Raw genomic sequence first — 18873 nt, forward strand, 5'->3', positions numbered from 1 at the left:
CCCCTTTTGGATCCGCCAATATCCACATAAACCTCAGGCCCACCCATCCTACCGGTTGAGAAAAAGGGTACAGGTAAGTTCCGTATGGCACATGATCTTAGGGCCATCAATGATATATTAGTAACTTCCACCGTTCCGGTTCCCAACCCATATTTCATATACACATAAAGGTATTAACCCTCTGGGGTCTGAGGGGGTTTTTGGGGCCTGGACAAATTTTGACATGTCCTGACATTTGTGCTTTTTTCAGTGTTTTTTAAACATATTAATGTCTAAAGTCTAATAACACTGTAATCAGCACAAAATTGGCTACAATAATATGTGAGCAGCAAGTTTATACATGATTGTGTTTTTGAGAAAAAAGTGGTTATGCATGGTTAGTGAAAAACTACAATTTTTTACTCACTGAAATAAGACCATAAAACACAAACAGAACATTGGTTCACAAGACTTTGGAGACCAGCATGTTGTAGGCTAAAGTGTTTACTTCAGAGTGCTGCGAATGTCATCTTGTTCACACATTCACAGTAAACAATACACTGATTTAAATTTTCTAAGACACTTTTTGTCCAGAAAGGCCATATGCAAGAGGGTGTGTCTGAGGATGAATAGTCACGTGATTTACCTGAGAACACAAAAGACGCACTGAACGACCAGACAAAGGCGCGCATAATGAGCCTTTCAGTCAATGTAGATGGGACGGATTAGTGCAGCACAATACAACACAATGAGGAGCCAAACGATCCTCATTTGAGTTAAAATCAGTGCTTTTACTCTGAGGACAAGCTAAACTATTTGTCTCTGTGTGGAATATAAGGAGCGCCGCTTCACATGCGTAACGCGCCATCATCCAAACGGGTCGAAAAAGTGAGTAAATTCTATGGTGAAGTTTGATATTTTGTGTCATTTCTCGGGGGTGTGCACATATTTACCTGGTTCACCTGAGATTATTTACATGTGAACAGTGTACAGAGTACAAGGCGGGACCGCATTACCTGTAATGAGGTGAGACGGGAAAAAACGGACTTCTCCTTACGTTCATACGGATTAAATAAAAAGTGATGATTTGTTTTCGACTTGAATTGTTTCACTCAAAAGAAAACATTTCAAGCTTTCTAGCCATATAATTCTTATTTTTATGAGGCAAGTATTCGCTGAGATTCTGGTTGTTTTATTTATGCGTCTGTGAAGAGAAATGGCAGAGACAGAAAAGTCCAAGAGCGCACCCTGTCGGCTTTCTTTATTTAAAAAAAGCACAAGGTTTTGTTTTTATTATGATGGTATACCACTAAAACTAGACCCTTTACAGATTTGAATGATATACTTCTTTTATCTGTACGATCAGAATTGACGGAGTAATTTAAGTTTGTTTCGGCCTCATCAGAAAAAGATGTGTCAAAACGCGCCGGCGCGTGCGTCGACCCCAGAGGGTTAACATGGCAGACTGGGGCGGGACAGGCCCACAGGTGCGAGGAAAAAGTCCTGAAAGAGGAAAAAGTGTGCCCAGATCTGCAGGCCATGCCACTGCAGGATGCACGTGACCTCTACACGGATGGCTGCTGCTTCAGAGATGAGAAAGAGGGGTTGAAGGCTGCTTATGCGGTGGTAGAAGACACAGGAGGGGAGTTGCAGGTAAGGGTGGCAGAAGGGTGACAACAGTTGGCACAGAGGGCAGAAGTGATGGCCATGGTGGCAGCTCTGAAATTGGGCAAGGGCCAAAAAGTGAACATCTACACAGACTCACCTAACTTGGAGGAACTTAAGAGACTGCAAAAGGGGGCATCCCCCCAGGAGAGAAGTCTCTGGAAAGAGAGAGGGGCTACTGAGGTAGAAGGATTGTGGAGGGGGCCGGATGGTCGTCCCATACTTCCTCCCGGAATCAGGAGGACAGCCCTCTTGGAAGCTCACGGGGTGGGGCATGTTGGGACAGCCCAAATGTTGAAGAACTTAGAGCACTGGTGGCATCCATATCTCAAAGATATGGCCAAAGAGCTGTTCAGGGAATGTGACATCTGCACTAAGTACAACACCAGACTGACAGTGAAACCAGAGATCGGTAGGTATCCACTTGTCACCAGTCCTGGACGAGAGATTGTAATTGATTTCACAAATATGGGCACCACCGTTCGAGGGTACAGTTACGTACTGTGGTAGAAATTTCTTTAAGTTTGAGAGTTGCTAATTCTCAGAAAACAACCACAAGTGTGATGAATCATCTCAGGTTTAATCACGGGCCGTCTGTGTTAAAAGACCAGTTTATATACATTTTGACAAGAAAGGGGTGGACTAATCTTGAACAGACTCCACGTTTGTTCAGGTACTATCTTCAGTCTTCTTACCATCAAAGAAACAAATTGTTGGCAGTTATTTACAACCTTCTACCCTAAAACACTAAACCAATAAAACAGACAGAACCACATACCATGAAAGGGTCAAGCAAACATTCAGCCCCCACATTGGTTTAAGTTAGTGACCATTTGTTCTGTTGTAAAATCCTCACATTCCCCCCTTTTGACACAAAGTGTTAACACAATTATAATTACCAATCAGAGGGAAAAAAACATTACATTATTAGTCAGGGTATTTCTATAGCACTGTCATCATATGGGTTTCCTGAGGTCCAATCATTCAATTGTATTTCATCAGTCTTTGTTGATTCAGTTATAGGATATGTGTCCATGTCCTTTAAAGTGTGAAACTGTCCTTTTTTGAAGTTGATTCTGAACAAATCCTTGATTTCCCTGACATCTCCTTGCATTGTTCTGTCGAGATCGCAGGCTCCTTCTGCGAGGTTGTGTAGTTTCCTGCTGGTGAGCGGAGAATTTTATTTTTTTACCCGGTCCATGTCTGACTCCTCTCGGTTCCTTTCTGCGTGTAAGACATGTGTCCATACATTTTTCAGTCTTTGTTTCCCAGCCAACACATGACATCATGACGCAGCTCCTTGGGCCAGGTTGAGACATTTATTAATGCAGTTTTCCACAGGTGACTGTATGCTGCATTATCCGGAGTGTGCAGTGAATACAGTTTCCATGCGGGTGCAATAATCAGTGGGTGACTCACTCACCCCCTTTTGTCCAGTATCATGAATCTGAAACCAGCAGACTCTCAGAGGAATTGCAGTCCGCACAGCTTCATCCAAGGTGTCCATCGTAGCGGTGAATTGTTGTGATCCCACTGGTGCCGTGTTGTGGGTCTGATGTGTCCCCATCGGAGTTTGACGAACCTGCAAAACATAACTTCTACTTTCTCACCCTACATTTCAATTTTACCTTCTTATTCTCCTCAACATCACTTCTCTAACTTTACCCTTAATTCTGCAGCAGTTTTTTCTTACTTCTATTTCTGCCTCCCTTTCTCACTCTTGAAAAGAGTGCCAATTTATTTCTTCCTTCTTTGTTTTCCTTCTTTCACTTCCTCTTCTCCTTCTCAACAACATTCTATAACCACATTTTTAACCCATTTATCTACCATCATTTAGCACTGGGGCTGGTGCTTACACTTTCATTGGGCTTATAACACACACACAATAATTTCTCATTCACACTGATCTTCCCATCTCATCGTATGGTCAGATCTTATCAGACAAACACTAACTTTGGGTAACTTTCTTCAGCCAGGTAGTTTGTATGACACTTTCGTTCCGAGCAACGTACCCTTATTGTACACACATTGTGCATACAAGACACTGAAGGAGTCACCACAAAGCTTATGACATTATCATCACATTCATATGCCCAGTTCATGATATGGGACAAATTCTAAGGTGGTTCTTATAGACAATAATAGTTCACTTCTTATAGCCAATAACATCTTACTTCTCATAGACAATAGCATACTTCTCATTAACAATAGCTTACTTCTCATTTTACAACATTGTCGTATTTCTCATTAACAATAGCGTACTTCTCATTTAACAGCTTAGTTCACATTAACAACATTATCAAACTTCTCATTAACAATCAGAGCTTACTTCTTCAGTACTGTCTTAATTTTTTCATGTTCTCCACGTACGGGTCGTTTCCTTAATAAACCATATGGCTTCCCGAAGGAAGACTTACGTTTGTAATCCTCAGCCAGTGGGGTTTTCTCGTTGTTTCTTTTTTTTCTTTTCTTTTTTGTTTTTTGTTTTTTAGGATTATTTTTTCATCATCTGGCGTCTGTCCTCAGACACACTGGTCTCATTACCAGGAGGGATTACAAAGATCACGTGATTACCAAACAAACACACCTAGGGTTTTTCATTTTGACGCAGACCAAAAACAGACCAAAAACATAAATCAACACTTAACAGACATACACAAGAAATGATTCATAACACTGTACTCACTTATCAAATGAATGGAGCATCCACTGTCCACCACCCATTCTGACCTCAGGCGGGATTCCAGCCCTCCGTTTGTCGGAGCGGAACTTTCCCTTCATTTTTAAATTTTACCACCGGTGGTTCCTTCGGTCCAGAACAAGCACCGGTCAGTGGCATGTCCATCCCATCCTCGTCGCCAAATTGTGGTAGAAATTTCTTTAAGTTTGAGAGTTGCTAATTCTCAGAAAACAACCACAAGTGTGATGAATCATCTCAGGTTTAATCACGGGCCCGGAGAGGACGTCCTTGCAGAAAGTCCTCTGCCGTCTGTCTTAAAAGACCAGTTTATATACATTTTGACAAGAAAGGGGTGGACTAATCTTGAACAGACTCCACGTTTGTTCAGGTACTATCTTCAGTCTTCTTACCATCAAAGAAACAAATTGTTGGCAGTTATTTACAACTTCCTACCCTAAAACACTAAACCAATAAAACAGACAGAACCACATACCATGAAAGGGTCAAGCAAACATTCAACCCCCACATTGGTTTAAGTTAGTGACCATTTGTTCTGTTGTAAAATCCTCACAGTACTGATGTGTGTGGATGCGTATTCAGGGTGTCCAGAAGCGTGGCCTGCCAAAAGGGAAGACAGTAAAACGGTTATTAAATGTTTATTAAATTATTACATCCCCAACCATGGTTTCCCAGAGAAAATTAGGTCAGATAATGGGACACATTTCAAGAATCAGGATTTGCAGAAGGTGGAGGCCATGATGGGGTTGAAACATGGGTTTGGAACGGTGTATCATCCATAGTCTCAAGGAAAGGTGGAAAGGATGAATCAAACTGTAAAAACCAAATTGGCAAAAATCTGTGCACAGACTAAATTGAACTGGGTTGATGCATTGCCATTGGCACTCATGTCCATTCGCTGTTCTGTTAACCAATCTACTGGGTTTACCCCTTTCAAACTTCAAACAGGGAGACCCTTTCCAGGGCCCCACACCACTACCCCAGTAACCATTGTAGAGAATGAGGGTCTGTCAGCCAAAGCATATTTTAACTTTCTGCAAGCTCTCGTTTCAGCTTTCTCACATCGGGTGGTGGACCAGCAGGGCGACGGAACACAAACTCCACCTGATGTCAACTGGGTGCTGCTGAAGGTCATCAAAAGGAAGTGGGCAGAGCCACGGTGGACAGGACCCTACCAAGTGACAGAAAGAACAGCGCTGTCATAAATTGTGGCGGATATCCGAGTAGTTGGCGGGAATACGATGTCTACTTATGTGCCCCTCCTGCCATAGTGCCGGATTTCGAGGAGGAGGCGTGCGAATCACAGGGGGACCCTGTGATTGGGGACAGATGACTAAGTATACAGGTCTTTGGGACCCCACTACGGTGGCATTCTCCTATTTGGATTCGACCCGCAGGCAGTGGTGGTCCAAATTCAACTTTCAAAGAGATTTTAGTCCTAGTAGTAAGCCTCTGTCCCTTTCTTTTGGCCAATTGAGTAACTCGTCATACAATTGGTCTGTTGCGTATTTCTTCTTGGGAGTAGACATCACTGGAAGGGACCCCCTAGAGTTAATTAGGGTGAACTTCCTAGATCCTCCTCCCGACAAGATTACAAGTCCTCTATCCCTCCCTGTACTTCCCCCGTCCAGTGAGCCTAATTCGACTATTACAGATAAAGTGATAGCAGTTGATTATTACACTCTCAAACCCCTAGACATTATGGAATTGGCTACTGGATATTCAGAGGAGAACCTGTGGTTGTCTTGGATGGCACAAAATGCCAAAGAACAACACGTAGGGGACTGTGTGTCCTGTGCCTCCGCACGCCCCCACTTAAGAACTGAACCAGCTCCTCTTTTCCCAGAGAACAAATGGGGTTATGGGTGTATGATAGGGTTAACTCGGGCTGCCACCCCCGCAAACTGTACTACCTTGGCTAGTATTTTTCCGCCGATTGATAATAAGACTAAAACTGGCCCCTTTACACCAGATAAGGGGAACGGTTCTTATATATGTTTTACCGTCATGCACCCGAGTCCCTCCGTTGCGCTGGGACAGATCCCTGGGGATTGGTGTAACCATACCCTGAGTGGATCCGTCCTTGGGTCATGGGCACGAGCAGGTTTATACTACTGTTGTGGTTGCCGACGTCTTCTCGTTCGTCTTCCTCCTGCCGGTGTAGAGACATGCGCTATGGTGCGACTTCGCGCGCCGTTGGTGCTGGTGGGAAACCGGTTGGTCTCTTCAAGGCCGGGGGTTAGCCCATCAGCATTGACCGCGTGACACCAACGCCATGTTTTGTCTAAACGGGAGGTGACCTCTCAATATTTTGACCTTTCTGTCAGTTCTCCCACGTATATTGATGCGATCGGAGTGCCCCGAGGGGTGCCCAACGAATATAAATTGGTGGACCAAATTGCAGCAGGTTTTGAAAATCTCCCGATTATTTCAGCTCTCTTTTCTATTACCCCGAGTAAAAATGTTGACCGTATTAATTAAGTGCATTATAATGTACTCCGATTGGCTAATCTGACCAGGGATGCGGTAGAGGGGTTGGCGGAGCAAGCCGGTCCTACCTCCCTGATGTCAGTGCAGAATTGTATGGCGTTAGATATGCTGTTGGCGGAGAAGGGAGGTGTATGTGCCATGTTTGGTGACATGTGCTGCACCTTCATTCCCAATAACACAGCCCCGGAGGGGTCGGTTACCAAGGCATTGGAGGGCCTGAGAACCCTCTCACAAACTATGCATGAACATTCTGCCATTAACAACCCCTTGGAGGATTGGATGATCGGCATGTTTGGTCAGTGGAAAAACCTCATTATGTCTGTATTAGTTTCTATTGCTGTGTTTGTGGGGATCCTGGTCACCTGTGGGTGCTGCTTCATTCCATGCCTGTGTTCCCTCGCAGTTAGACTTATATCGTCTACTTTAGAGAAACATGACCCGAACGTTCTGATGCCCTTATTGGCCCAGGGCTCATGGGGGCTTCATATAAGATAAAGGAAGTAACTGGCCTTCGCTTGCTCAGCAACCACCGCCCAGAACACATAGAAGACAACAAGGGAATAACAACTCCATATAAGGTAATACAATAAATTCCTTTTGGTGGAAAACTACTGGTATGGTAGGGCGGTGGTCAACTGCTATAATAGTGTATAGTTTTCACCTATAGAGTCTGATCTCGCTGCCTGCGTGTGTGAGTTGATCTCCGGAGACGTCTTATTTTTACAATAAACTGGTGTGTCGATTCCTAACTTTCGCTCCGTCTTCTTTTAACCCTCCATCAGTGGACTCGGGTGAAGGTCACAAGGTCTGACTTTTCAACAACACACATGCCAACTCATAAACCGTTACGTATTCCTGTACTAGTCAAGTACACTTCTTTTTTGTCCACTACTTCTTGCTATTTCCAGACTTAGTGTTAACTAACTGATTCCCACTACTACTGATTCACTAACCTATCAGCTCTGCTAGCTGCTAGCGCTTTATTGTAACTCTTGCTCTCTCTCCTGCTTTGTGTACCATATGTAGTTATTCCTCTGGCTCCCTTAGTGATAATGATACCTGTAATAAGTGTAAGGTTCTGGTAGCTTTGATGTCGAAGATCACTGAATTGGCAGCGTGGCGCCGCACCTTTGAACATAAGCCAACTAGCCTAGCCCCGTTAGCAGGTATGGAGCCATCAAGTTCAGGGCTGTTTGACAGCAGCTCTGGAGTGGCCCGGAAAACTAGCCTGGGTGACTGTCTGACGGAAACATACTGCTAAACAGAAGCCCACAGCTCATCACCTGCCTGTTCCTGTTTCTAAGAGACTCGAGTGACCATAGTCCCAATCCTGGGGCCAAGCTTAGCTCCTTGGCTAAGGCTAATCGTAAATATGGTAAGATTGTTATTCACGTCGGCGGCAATGACACCTGATTTATCCAATCGGAGGTCACTAAAATTATTTTGGTTCTTGTGTCAAACACGCTCATGACTGTTCTAGTGAGGTCACTCCCTGTCTAATTGGTGCCCCACAATCTGTTGATGTCACATGTTAGTATCTCTTAGCTCGCTTGGAACGCAGGCTGAGCAGGTACTAAAAAAGTACCTGCTACCAGATACTACCCCCTAAAGGAAAACCCAAAAAACAGAGTTGAGTCAAACTGAAAAAATGAGAACTGAGATGAGAGCTGAAAAAAGCTCTCCGTAAAGCCAGAACTGCATACTATTCAACACTAATAGAGAAACATAAGAACAATCCCAGGTTTCTTTGCAGCACTAACTTCTTTTCAAGCTGCCTTTTGGGGTGAAACCCTCTGTGCATTGTGAGGAACTATCTCCTCTTTGAGCCAGTTTATTATGCCAGCGGGGTATCTGATGACCGGCAGGGCGTAGGGTGTTGATAGCTGAGAGTACAATTTGGAGTTCGTGTCAGGATCCGGCCCTGGACTTCCTTTATGGGACTTTTATTTTGAAAGACTTTGCAGGATCCACCTTGTCTGTTTTGCGTTACCTTGTTTTGATTTTGATTATTTTCACCTTGTTTTCCCCTTAGTTATATACCCCTCCTTTTCCCTTTGTTGCTCGCCAGGTTGTTTTTGTCCTAGGCGTTGTCTGTGTGTTTCTCCCCAGCCAGCATTAGCTACCCAGCCTTGTTCCAGCCCTGCCTGTTTTGGATTTAGTTCTTTTGGACCCCTGTTGTTAAGTAGCCCTTTTCTTGTGTCTTTTGAGTTTATCTTTCTGTGTGTTGTGTTGTCTCTCCGAGTCCGCTGGCTGTGTCGGTGTTAGCCTGATGCGTCCCCATTTGTGTGCGTGACCCAGGCTGTGTGCGTCTGTCTGCCTGTGGTGTCCCCAGTGTGTGCATGACCCAGGCAGTTCCGACCCTTGTGTGTGTGTTAAGTGTTCCGTGTGTTTGAGTCTTTGTCCCCATGAGTGTGTGCGACCAGACCGTCCCTGATTTCTCGTGTGAGTCTGTGTTCCCCACGAGTGTGTGACCAGACCATCTCCCGAGTTTCCCGTATGAGTCTGCGCCCCGTGAGTGTGTGCCAGACCGAGTTTTGTGTTCCCCTGAGTTTGTGTGTTTCGTAGTTTACTGTTTGAGTCCCAGCGTTTATGTTTCGTCGTCTGTTGTTAACCCTTTGTTCCCCTTTGACCCAAGCCTTTGTTTTGTATTTTGATTTCTGTTAATAAAACCCTGCCTGCACTGAGTACCAGTCTCTGTGAGCATATTTGGTCCTTTTAAAATTAAAACCTCGAAGTTTGACAGTTTGGTGAACACCCTGTTTTTTTCTCTTTGCTTGTATTTCTCTGGTGTACCTCTTCAGGTGTGTTGGCCAGGGCTGAGTCGTTGCTTGGCAGTCTCCAGGGCCTCTGGTATGGACAGCTTATTGTACTTCTTACCCAACTCTTTCTTCATCCCACCTCTCTGCAGTTCTGATAGTTGGCTAAATTCTATGTAAAGTTATAACTCAAATATATTTTAGACAAGATGGGATTTCTTTCTAACGTTATTTAGCTCTGCCTTAGAAAGGTGCATTTAGGCCCTGTTTTGTTTTTGTTTCATTTATTTGACACCACTGGCCGGTCAGGTCCTCCTCTCCCCTGCCTTTATTGTACATACTGTAAAAAGTTGTAAATAGTTCTCCAAAAGGAGAATTATTATTATTCCTCCTCATCTTTTTTTTTGGCAGCATGGTGGATGAGTGGTTAGCACTGTTGCCTGACAGCAAGAAGGTCATGGGTTCGCAACCTGGCCTTTCTGTGTGGAGTTTGCTTGTTCTCACCCGTGCTTGCGTGGGTTTACTCTGGGTAGTCTGGTTTCCTCCCACAGTCCAAAAACATGCACGTTAGGTTGATTGGTGAATCTCAATTGCCCGTAGGAGTGAGTGTGAGTGTGTGAGGTTGTCTGTCTTTGTGTGTCTCTATGTGGCCCTGTGACAGACTGGTGACCTGTCCAGGATGTACCCTTGCCTTTCATCCGAGAGAGAGCTGGCATAGGGTCCAGCAGATCCCCTTGATCCTGGCTTTCAGGAAAAAGCAGGTATAGAAGATGGATGGATCTGCTTTTTTTTCGGTTGTTATTCTTACTGGTTGTCTTGTTTCATTTCAAAAGGAAGATTTGCAACAAATGATATCTTTTTGTGGCCTGTTGTGAGTAAATACTTCTAACTTGCCAATATGAAAGTCTCTGATTTAGATGTTATTTCAGGTATGTGACCATTTACACAGGAAAGGAGTATTTGAAGATTTAGAAGATCAGGATTTAGAGCACATCATAGTAGCTTCAAACAATGGACTCGTCTCTTTACTTGTCCTCTTAGATATTAGTGCTGCATTTGACACTGAGCATTCTGATTGGTGTTCATGTTGTCCACACCAAACTTAAAACATATGATCTCAAACTGAAAACAGTTTTGTTTTTCATATTTAAAAGACATATAGATGCCATTTGGTTCTTCTTGAATTGTAGCATAATTTCTAATGTATGCTTCCATGCATCTTTGGCGTTGGATTAATTAAACAGAATTTTTTTTCTGGGAAAGTTAAAATTGAAAGTCAGTGTGAACCCTTCAAGGGTGGCAACAATGTTCAAATCCTACACAAATGTTATGCAGTATTCAAGGTTATCTTACAACACTCACATACCTTTGCGGTATGAAACAGGTTTTGTGTTATTTGGAGGTGGAATATTATCTTTCGCCTACTCATCATCCCCTGCCATCCCCTGCCTTGTTTTCTTGGCCTGCCTGACTGTATGGCCAATTCAGGCCTGACCACATATTACACATACTTTTCTACTTAGTGTACTCACATTCACTACAACAACCTGCATGTCTTGCACCAGACAGCTCAAGTTGGGCTATCACATGTTTATACAGTACTGTTCCAAAAAACATACAGTTGAGGGCATTCATTTTTTTCTGTATAATTGAGGGTAAAAACATAGCATTATAAATTGTTTTAAAGATAATAGATATAGATAATTGATTCATTTAGACCATCAAGAGTTTTCAAAGCCCCTGAATTTTCTGATTTTAATGTGAGGCACAATTAATCATTCTTATAATAAAATGAACTTAATAAACAAACCATTTAGCTTTACCTTGTGACAGCACTTAGTAGGAGATGGCTGAAGGATGACATTTGATGCATGAAACATTTTACTTAGTTTCACTTGGAAACAGGTTTTTGCATGCACTATGTCTAGCACCTCCCAAATTCCATGTGAAAGACAAAGTGATTCTGTACATCCGAGAAGTGCCTTGTTCCCCATATTTGTTCAACATGGTGATATATCGTCTGCTGAGCAGTCTTGTGTTGGTCCTGGTGATGTTGGGCAGCATCACAGTTTGTGTGGATGGATGTGACATTGCTGAGTCCATTTGTGGGGCCTATGCTCCTGGGGATGTTGTGATAGGTATATTGTTGCCCTGTCACCGTAAAGTGAAGGCAATCAGAGAACGGATTAGTCCTGAAGGCTTCCACTGCTCAGAGTGAGTATAAGACCTGATTAATTGAATGCTTTAGACAATATTGATATTTGTCAGCAAGCATATATTTCTGTCTTTATTGTAACAAAAAATATTATTTGGCTTCGATAAGGGGATAAAGTATTGACTTTCCTTTATCTACTAACTATTGACTGTCCCTCTTTTTCTCCAACATAATTTATAGCAAGTCATGCAGCTGTATTCGTTAACTCTTGGTACAGAAGCCTCACAGTGTAATTAATAATTAACTAATGATAAATATGATTTATATAATTATTTATATAATAATTAATATAATTATACATAAATTGCTAATAAGAAAATGTAGTTTATATGATGTGAGTATGTGTTTAAAACCTCTTGTCTACCCCGCCCCCTTTTTTGCAAATGGCCGAAAAACACGTAGATAAATAAAACTAGCTGTTGTTCTTACATTTTAAAAGTTATATTGACGGCCTTGGTGCCGATTGAAGCAAAAGCGTCCCAGTTTTCTATCGGCGCGCTGTAGAATGTGAAACATGACTCCCCTCCCCCTCTAGCGTCGAGCGCTGCCTGCCAGTGTTGTCATGGCTACATTTACAGTAGGAGAGGGGGCTGCGTTAAAGCCCACTGTTGCGTCATCTGGCACGACATGCCATATGTTGATTTTTAGGCCTCATCATTGGCTACAAGATGCGTCTGTCACCATTTACGAACAATTTGACTGGGTAATTCTCCTGTCAATCGAAGTTAGAATATGCCCCCTGACTGGGATTTTCTCTGAGGATGTGAATTCTATTGGTTTTACCGTTAGTTACGCTGTGAAACGTAACAACACGTTTGATTGAGGCCTCATGTGATTCACAGAAGCTTGCTATGTCAAACTTTATTGAATAAACTGACAAAACAGCCGTAAAACGAAGCGGTTTACGGCTTATTATGAGGAGGACGATGGATTTATGGATTTACTGTACAATATTACGTCTTTTTGGACTAAAACATGGGTGCACTTTGTTCTATGGATTCTAACGAACAGAACGATATGCGGCACTCCATGTTTGAGTACACCTATGAAGTTACACGAGAGAAAGGTAAAGAGCGGCGTTTTGTACTGTATGTTTACTGTTGTTAAATATTAAGAAACTGTAGTCGCTGTGATTATTCGATCCTAAATTGCTTTATGCCATTTTAATCGTGAGACTTTAAGGTTTTATTAGACATAAAATGTATTATACTTTATCCACATTTTTCGACGATCTTTTGAGGCATATCTGGACATACAAAAATCGGAGCGGGTCCGCTCTGGGGTAAAACTAACAGGTTAAAACAAGAGCTTGTTAATTGTCATGCATGGTTTATGTATTTTTTAATTATTTCTATAATTATTTTTTGATGTAATATTATTTTCAGGGAAGAAAAAACTTGTGCCAAATCGATTGTGCAGATCAATTGATCTGCGGTGGCGACCCCATATGGGAGCAGCCAAAAGAAGAAAAATTTATTTTTCATGAAAGTAATTGGGTTCTTTTCCTTTCTCAGTTTCTATTAATATCCTGCAACAAATTGAAACTGTCCTAAATGACAGATTATCCATCTTTACCAGAGGCATGTTTACAAAGTATGTATAATGAAATATGGATCACTTTGCTAAATTCCACTCAACTCCATTGTAATGAAGGTCAAGTAAAAATTTCAGAGAGACACTGTGCCCTTACATGAATGATTTCAAAATATAAACAAGGAAATACAGTGCAGAGAGGATGAGATGGTTTATAATGTTGTAAAAATTTCCATTAGTCACATGCTACTTTTTTTTAAACTTCCTGTCTTTTGTATTAGTACATTTCTCTAGAAATGCTATATCCTGATTTGTAATGTTTATGGGGTGCATTTTTTTAATCTTTTATTGGTGCTATCATAGTGATTACACATCTCATTGTACAAATGTACTTAAATTTTAATGAAATTCTATAAGTAGATTTTTTCACCATAGTTCCTTAAACAGAGATTTCAGGATTTGTTTTTACATCTTTTTTTTTTTTTTTTAGTTTTGATCTGGCATCATTTGTGAGATCCTTGGCTACAATTCACGAAATTGAAAAGGTGAATGCAGCTGGCTTCCTCCCAGGAGTGCGCCTTGGATATTTAATGTGCGACACTTGCTCCTATGCAAGCAAAGCACTACAGAATGTGGAGCACATGCTGGCACTCAACAGCTCCTTAAATGTGAAGTGCAGCCACACCGACTTCAGGCCCAGTGTCAAGATTATTTTAGGAGCACTATACTCTGAGGAGTCCATTGCTGTGGCCAGACTACTGAATGTGTACATGGTTCCTCTAGTAAGTCACAAATGCAAAACATTACAATGTACTTAGAAATATGTTTTTAATTGATTTGAATGATCAATTTAAACTTCTAGTCCATGTGCTGTCTACATGTTCATAGCTAATCACGAAAAATGGAAGCAGGGGAAACAGTCTAGCTATATCAAAGAAAGCTTCCAAAAAATCAAAATTTATCAAGTTAGGTGTTTTTTGGACCAAACCAGGGGTGTCAAACTTACGGCCTGCGGGCCTGATCTGGCCCGCAAACGGGTTTAATCCGGCCCGTGAGATGATTTGAAGTTTAAATTAGCTGCAATTTTTCAATGAAAGAAACTGCTGTTCTAAATATGTCCACTGGGTGTCGCAATAGCAATTATGTTAAGCAGGCAAACTGTTTGACACCCCTGGACTAAACTATTCTAGGGATTACCCCAGTGTGGAGCTTCCCCATGAACTTCATACCTTTTAAAGGCTTTTTTGTTTGGATAAAATTGGAACAGTTTGAGGACATATGTTTTTTGTTTTTTTGCAGATATCTGTTTCCCCTACTTCCAGTTGTTTTCCAAACAAAACATCCAGTAGCACTGTTTTCAATGAATCCAAAGAGATTGAATTCTATCATTAGATTTAGTCTAACTCAAGTGCATTTATTTCCTAGTATTCTTCTAAATATTGTATTAATTTGTTTTATACAAGATTTCTTACAATTTTAGTATTCTTATAAGTATTATATTAATTCTTTTATACCAGATTTTAAAACATTCTATTCATCACATCTATGTGCTGTGTAAATGTTTAGAGATTTGAATGGGTGCTCTTACAAATTCTAATTCTATAACTTCACTATCTAACTTACTAATTTCAATCATGCATTTGTTTTGTCTTTTGATTATTCAACAATTCCTCTTGTATAATCTTATTATCAGATAAGCAGCACATCATCTTCATCTGAACTGACTGATAAGGAACGCTATGGAGTTTTTATGCGCACTATTCCCAGTGATAAGCATCAGACCAAAGCAATAGCCAAAATTATGCAACACTTTCAGTGGAACTGGGTTGGGGTTGTGTATGGGGATGATGACTACGGCAAAGCAGCTTTCCAGAACTTTCTCACTGATGCAGGGGCAAATAATGTGTGCTTGGCTTACCAGGAAGTGTTGCCTCAATACCTTGATAATTTATACAGCGAGCAAAATATCGTGCAAGTTGCTCAGAAGATTCGCTCCTCCAGTGCCCAGGTAGTACTGCTAATTCTCAAAGCAGAGCTGGTGGCGCTCCTATTTAAGGAAATGGTCAGGACCAATACATCAAGGATCTGGATTGCCAGTGATGCTTGGTCCAGGAGCTTGTCCCTAGCCCAAATGGATGGCATTAACAATATTGGGGACATCTTGGGCTTCACCTTTGTTGCAGCCAACAGCGAATCATTTGATAATTACCTCAAGAATCTTACAGCAACCCCAGGAGGATACAATCACTTCATTGAGGAATACAAGAACCTGAGATTCAACTGTTCAACAGAATGTATGTCACAAAACCCTCCATCTTATTGTCCCCCACCGGATCTCCTAGCAATTAAATCTGCCAGTGCATGCAACTTCAGTGATCCGCAAGAACAAAACGACGACTATCTTCTACAGGCTATGGACACAAATCAAACCTTCGTTCACAGAGTTGCGGTGTGGGCTATAGCGAATGCTCTCAAAAACCAACTGCAGTGCAACAGCTCCTCATGTTCAGGAGAAATTAACTTTCCACCATGGAAGGTGAGAATTGATATTTAGAAGAAAACTGATTCATAATAGAGTCTTCAATATATTTGAGGAATTACAATGCAATGTGTTTCTCATAATTCTCTTGAATAATAATATGAAATTGTCTGTTTTGGAGAGTCATCAAAGGTTATTTCAACTGACATTCGTCCCTTTGCTTTGTAGCTTCTTAAAGAACTAAAGGAGGTTAACTTCAAGTTTAACAACGAGAATTTCTACTTTACTAAAGATGGTGATTTTGAAAATGGATACGACCTGGTCATGTGGGAAAAGTATGGGCAGCACAGAAGATTTCAAAGAATTGGGAAATACCAAATCTCTAATGAAAAAATAGATGTTAATGTGGAAAACTTCATGTGGCTTTCAACAGGCAACATCACGGTAAGACGACAACATACTCCAAAAATGTATTTACAATTCTAATTACTGCAGTAATTTGTGTAGTTACCTTCTGTGTCCATAGGCAAAACAGTACCTGAATTAGGAAAAAATGTCTAATGGTCTGACATTTAGGGCTTTTACAAGTTCATCTATAGATGTGATTGATATCCCTACTGACATAAAGTTGGAATTTGGATAAGATTTTTTACTGTGGATCTAATATCAATATGGACATAAACTCCAGTATGCTATAGTCCTGTAAAAAGACAAAGTTTAAGTAGAACATATCAGTTGATCATATATAGGTTGTTCTCTTGATTTGCTCTCAGATCCCTTGGTCTAGATGCTCAGCAAACTGCCCCCGTGGCTGGGCAAAGAAAATCTTGAATATATCGTGCTGTTACAATTGCAGCAAATGTACAGAGGGGACCTATTCAGATTCCCAAGGTATGCCTGATTAACATATATTTTTATATTATATTATATACTGTAGTTACCATATTTTCCAAACTATAAGTCACACTTATTTACTCCTCTGGCTTGTCCTGCGACTTATACAGCAAAACAATTTATGTGTATATTTACAGTAATTTTGTCAAGCAGTCACTAGCATTAAATGGCACTCTTGACTCACACAGTTCGGCGTGGTTGTTCGCATTCAGGCAACCCAAGACAGGAGGAGAAGACGCTGTTTCATCTCCCTCCACCAAGTTATTTAGCGTTACTTGACATGGATGAATGAATTTTGTAATGCACTTCTGCTTGTTGTTATGCCTAGCCTAAGTTCTTCATAGACTAATTTAGATCATAATTACTATAATTAGAAATGGACTTATACATCAAAGTGACATATATGGTTTTTTCTCTTCAACAAGGCTGTTTTTGTTAAAAGCAACTTATACTCTGGTGTGACTTACAGCCCGGAAAATAAGGTACTTTAGCTTCAAAATGATGTACATATGAAGTGTGCTGAACAGCACTTTTTATTTCTGTTTCTGTGAACTGCATATATATCACTGTCTTCTGTAACAGACCTTAATGACTGCAAAAAGTGTCCCAAAGGAACTTGGTCTCTCAAAGGTTGGGATCATTGTGAACCGAGACAGGACACCTATCTGCTTTGGAGTGATCCTCATTCCATCACCATGACTGTTGCCACAGTTTTGGGCATTTTGCTTTTGCTGGTTACATTGATTATCTTTGTGGTGTACAGAGATTCTCCACCAATGAAAAGAGCTGAGGTGAGATTGTCTTGTGTGATGATGGCTGGTCTGGCAGTGAGCTTTGGAAGTGTGATATCCTTCATGGGCAAACCTAATGTACACCTCTGTCGGGCCCGCCAAGCCATGTATGCAATGGGCTTCACCTTGTGTGTGTCCTGCATCCTAGTCAAGTCCTATCGTATTTTTCTGGTTTTCATTCCCTTTGGTCAGATAACAAAAAGACGACTACACAAACTTTACAACCCACCTCTAATTATCATTGTGATAACAACTCTCCAGGGGCTCATCTGTCTTCTCTGGATCATCTTTGATTCCCCTGATATTGATGACACACCCCCATCCTCAGATAGCATGATAAATATAGTCCAGTGTACACAAGGTGGAACATACATAGGGTTTTTTATTATGTTGAGTTACATAGCTCTCCTAGCATTTATTTGTTTCTTCTTGGCCTTTAAAAGCAGGAAGGTTCTCCATGAGTTCAATGAAACAGGCTATATTATTTTTAGCATGCTGATGTACTTGTTTGTATGGGTGTGCTTTATCCCAGTCTACATTAACAACAAATCAGAGCGCACTGTTGTGCAAGCTTCAGCCATTCTGGTATCCAGCTATGGCATCATCTTCTGCCACTTTTTACCCAAGTGCTATGAGGCACTTTGGGGGTCAAAGATGGATACATTGGAGAGAATTTTCAGAAGAAGTCAAGTAATCCCATGTCCAAATCTTCATTCAGATTCAGTGACAGAAACAGATGTAGTTAACCCTGAATTGAGCATATCCTCACAAAAGAGTAGCAGGTTATCCTTATCAAGTACATCAACTTTGCTGAGGAGGTCAGAGACACTAAGCATGGTCACTGTTAACAGTTCAGCGCTGGTCAGCATGCCTATGTACAATGAACAGAGTTATGCCTATCCACAGTCTAATAGGCTAGGAACAAAAATAACTAGGAGACATAGGAGTATGTCTTTCTAAATTATTAGGTCCGAGCCCCCACCAAAGGTGAAGGCAAGGGACTCTTATAATCACTCAATGGGCCAGGAGTGAATAAGGGTTGGGGGGGGGCACCCAGGTAGCATGGGGACCATGATGTAGGGATACACGAGACCTTTCAGAAAATATATATGTTGTGGGTGTCATGGTGACGTGGGCCTGGAAATTGTTAGGAATATTAAAATTTGACCCCCTGAACATGTTCGAAAACTTTTTTAAAGGTTTCATAAACAACCTCAAAAGAATGGCTCTACGGTGCCCCCAAGAAAAGTGAAAATACATTGCGCCAATGGGAGGCCACCTGACATTTTTTTCATCGCACAGTCACCATCACGCCTCTTCTTCGTTTTGGGGCAAGCAAAAAACCTTATCATGTTGAGGTCAAATGATCAACA

The 18873-nt window shown here is 41.5% G+C and overlaps 2 protein-coding genes across 2 annotated transcripts; both read left to right on the plus strand.

The window, feature by feature from the left end:
• Positions 1 to 1518: 1518 nt before the first annotated feature.
• LOC113137516 (G-protein coupled receptor family C group 6 member A-like) lies at positions 1519 to 16139 on the plus strand (the record flags this gene model as incomplete). The annotated part of the gene is made up of 3 exons (XM_026319237.1): positions 1519 to 1632; positions 15030 to 15872; positions 16044 to 16139. Coding segments are annotated over exons 1-3 (1053 nt in total), but the record flags the coding sequence as incomplete, so codon positions are not given.
• On the plus strand, positions 15737 to 18664 carry LOC113137265 (G-protein coupled receptor family C group 6 member A-like). Its single transcript, XM_026318785.1, has 3 exons — positions 15737 to 16259; positions 16589 to 16706; positions 17292 to 18664. Exons 1-3 carry the CDS (start codon positions 16140 to 16142, stop codon positions 18458 to 18460), a joined length of 1407 nt encoding a protein of 468 aa, XP_026174570.1. The 5' UTR covers positions 15737 to 16139; the 3' UTR covers positions 18461 to 18664.
• The last annotated feature ends 209 nt before the right edge of the window (positions 18665 to 18873 follow it).

The sequence above is a fragment of the Mastacembelus armatus genome, chromosome 24, assembly GCF_900324485.2.
Source record: "Mastacembelus armatus chromosome 24, fMasArm1.2, whole genome shotgun sequence".
Taxonomy (NCBI): Eukaryota; Metazoa; Chordata; class Actinopteri; order Synbranchiformes; family Mastacembelidae; genus Mastacembelus; species Mastacembelus armatus.